General features: G+C 50.2%; 1 protein-coding gene across 1 annotated transcript in view; it reads left to right on the top strand.

The window, feature by feature from the left end:
* The window catches only part of LOC308175720 (formin), a gene marked incomplete at both ends in the record, with an annotated part of 86,528 nt that overhangs the window by 54,964 nt on the left and 28,205 nt on the right, over positions 1-3,359 (top strand). The window contains 2 exons of the mRNA XM_080550268.1: positions 2,051-2,112; positions 2,654-2,742. Of these exons, the coding sequence (XP_080406394.1) occupies positions 2,051-2,112; positions 2,654-2,742 (151 nt within the window). The remainder of the gene's footprint in view (positions 1-2,050; positions 2,113-2,653; positions 2,743-3,359) is intronic.

Raw genomic sequence — 3,359 nt, 5'->3', positions numbered from 1 at the left:
TCTCTATTTCTCTCTCTTTCTCCTCTCTCTCCCTCCCTCTCTCTCCCTCTCTCTCTTACTCCATCCCTCTCTCTCTATTTCTCTCTCTTTCTCTCTCTCCCTCTCTCTCTTTCTCCCTCTCTCTCCCCTCTCTCTCTTTCTCCCTCCCTCTCTCTCTCCCTCTCTCTCTTTCTCCCTCCCTCTCTCTCCCTCCTCTCTCTCTCTCTCCCTCTCTCCCTCCTCTCTCTCTCTCTCTCTCTCTCTCTCTCTCTCTCTCTCTCTCTCTCTCTCTCTCTCAGCCTCTAACTAGTGTGGTCCTCTGTGCCTCAGTCAGTAGAGCATGGTGCTAGCAATGCTTAGGTTACAGGATCGATTCCCACTGGGACCATATACGGTATACTGAAAAATGTATGCCCTCACGGCAATGTACTGTAAGTCACTTTGGATAAAAGCCTCAGCTAATGGGCATATACAGTATGCTGTGTGTGTGTGTGTGTGTGTGTGTGTGTGGAGGGAGTGTGTGTGTGTGTGTGTGTTGTGTGTGTGTGTGTGTGTGTGTGTGTGTGTGTGTGTGTGGAGGGAGTGTGTGTGTGTGTGTGTGTGTGTGTGTGTGCGTGGAGTGTGTGTTTGTGTGTGTGTGTGTGGAGGGAGTGGAGGTGGATGACAAAAGAGAGGTGTCACATCTGCACGTCACATCTTTTCGTCTTCAGTCGTTTCGGTCGCGGCTCGTTAGCGACTGTGAGAAGATGCAGTCGCCGTGGCGATGGAGATGGCCCGTGGGCTGAGTTGACAGGCAGGCAGGGCGGTGTGTTGTGTGTGGTGTCCCCGCGGCTGACAGCAGAAGAGATTCCATATCGGCTGCTCTGCTCCAGGAGCCATCCCTCCCAGTCAGTCTGCACTCTGTCCCTCCCCTCCCCTTCTCTCTCTCTCTCTCTCTCTCCCTCCCCTTCTCTCTCTCTCTCTCTCTCTCTCTCTCTCTCTCATCTCTCTCTCCTCTCTCTCTCTCTCTTTCTCCCCCTTCTCTTTCCTCTCCCTCTCTCCCTCCCTCTCTATCTCTCTCTTTCTCTCTCTCTCTCTCTCTCTCTCTATCTCTCTCCCCCCTCTCTCTCTCTCTCCCACCCCCTCTCCCTCCCTCCCTCTCTCTCCCTCCCTCCCTCCCTCCTCACTCCCTCCCTCCTTCTCCCTCCTCCCCGGGCCTCCTGTTAGTGGGGTAGGTAGTTACAGGAGGCCTGTGGTGGTTCTGGTTGCAGGTCTCTCTCTCCCTCCCTCCCTCTCTCTCTCTCTCCCTCCTTCTCCCTCCCTCCCTGACTCCCTGGGCCTCCCGTTAGCAGGGTAGGTAGTTACAGGAGGCTGTGGTGGTTCTGGTTGCAGGTCCCGGGGGTTAAACAGTTACAGGCGGTCTCCTGTGACCCGTGGCCGAGGGGCTTTAAGTCCCCCTGCATGTGGACCCGACACGACAAGCCTGCCCCCCCCCCCCTGTCTGACCACACTCCTGCTCACCCGCCATACTGACACTACTGCAACCCTATTCTATTCTTATTATTCTATTTTATTCTATTGTCACTTTATTTTGTTGTTGTTGTTTGTGGTGTGAGCGGCTGTAACGCCTGAAATCTCCTGTCGGGGATCAATAAAGGAACTGTCTGTCTGTCTCTCTGTCTGTCTGTCTGTCTGTCTGTCTACCAATCTACCTGTCTGTCTATCTATCACTCCCATCCGTTCACATTAAAGGGATCATTCACCCAAGAATCACCACTGTTTCGACGGTTCCTTACCTTGAAAGTACAGTAGTCTACTATAGTCTAGTCGATGTCTCTGATTTATAGACGTATTTCTGTAGTAATAGGTGTGATATTACCCATGGCACGGTACTGCCTTTGTGTTTGTGTACGACAGCATCTGAAAGAGCTAGCTACTATCCACTGTTTTAGGAAACGGCATGACTGTATGTATTGTGTACCTCCCACACAGAGAAAAACTGGCGTATGTTGCTAATTGAGACAACATGCTTGGCCAAAGTATTCCCTCTTTATAAGAAGAATGCCTCTAATAAATTGATTTACTGTTCCAGCTGTTTTGACTGTGGACAACACTGTGGTGGACGTGGAGACGATCGAGGCGTTATATGAGAATGTGAGTATTCTGGAGTGGCCTGTAAAGGCATCCCATAGCATGAGAGAAACCAGAGAAGCCTAATGGTTTTCAGTTTTTTTTTTAAACATGAGGTTTTTTCCTTCATATCCACCAGGGCTCTATAATATATCTGTTACATTTTGTACTGTATGATGTCACTCAACCGTTCGACTCTTATTATTAGTCTACTAACCGATGTGCTGTGAGGGCTTCATGGTTACCGTGTTATGGTGTCGGATGTTTATGTGTCTTGTTAATCTGTGCTGTGTGTGTGTGTGTGTGTGTGTGTGTGTGTGTGTGTGTGTGTGTGTGTGTGCTCGTGTGTGTGTTGGTGTCTGTGTCTGCGTGCGTACGTACTTCTGTTTGTGTGGGCTTATGTGCATGTGTGTGTGTGTGTGTGTGTGTGTGTGTGTGTGTGTGTCTGTGTGTTGGTGTGTGTGCTGGTGTCTGTGTGCGTACGTACTTTTGTTTGTGTGGGCGTATGTGCGTGTGTGTGTGTGTGTGTGTGTGTATGTGTGTGTGTGTGTGTGTATGACCACAGAGAGCCACCAGTGACGAGTTGGAGAAGATTAAGAAACACTATGAGACGTCCAAGGAGGACGAGGTGAAGCTGCTGGACAAGCCTGAACAGTAAGACCCCTGACCCCTGACCCTAACCCTAACCCTAGCCCTAGCCCTAGCCCTGACACTGACCCTGACTCTGACCTTGACCCTAACCCTAACCCTGACACTGACCCTAGCCCTGACCTTAACCCTCACCCTGAACCTGAACCTGACCCTAACCCTGACCCTGACCCTAGCCCTGACCTTAACCCTCACCCTGACCCTAACCCTGACCCTAAACCTAGCCCTGACCCTGACCCTGACCCCGTCAATTTACTGTGTAACATCCCTAGGTTTTTTAGCGAGCACACACATTTCGAATGAAAAAAGTTGTTCACAGAAAGAGACAGTTTGATTTCGAAATCCCGTCTTTGAGAACCTCTCTCTAGGTTGACAGACCGCGTCGCTCGTGCCAGCCAAACCAGCACATCTCCCATTTGACATAAACAACACTTAGAAAATGGTGGCATCACTTGCTGTTTTTGTTTCTCTAAAATTAGAAAAAAATAAATCCAACTCCATCTCGATTTATTAGGGCCGTAAATATTCCTTCTCTGGGGTCACATAGAACACAGACATACACACACTCCACACACTCCACACACTCCACACACCCCTCCCCTCCACCCTGCGAGCCAACAACA

The sequence above is a fragment of the Nansenia antarctica genome (genome assembly GCF_963989245.1).
Source record: "Nansenia antarctica genome assembly, chromosome: 1".
In the NCBI taxonomy this organism is placed as follows: Eukaryota; Metazoa; Chordata; class Actinopteri; order Argentiniformes; family Microstomatidae; genus Nansenia; species Nansenia antarctica.
The sequence above is the reverse complement of the archived record's forward strand: the minus strand, read 5'-3'. Positions and strand labels throughout refer to the sequence as shown.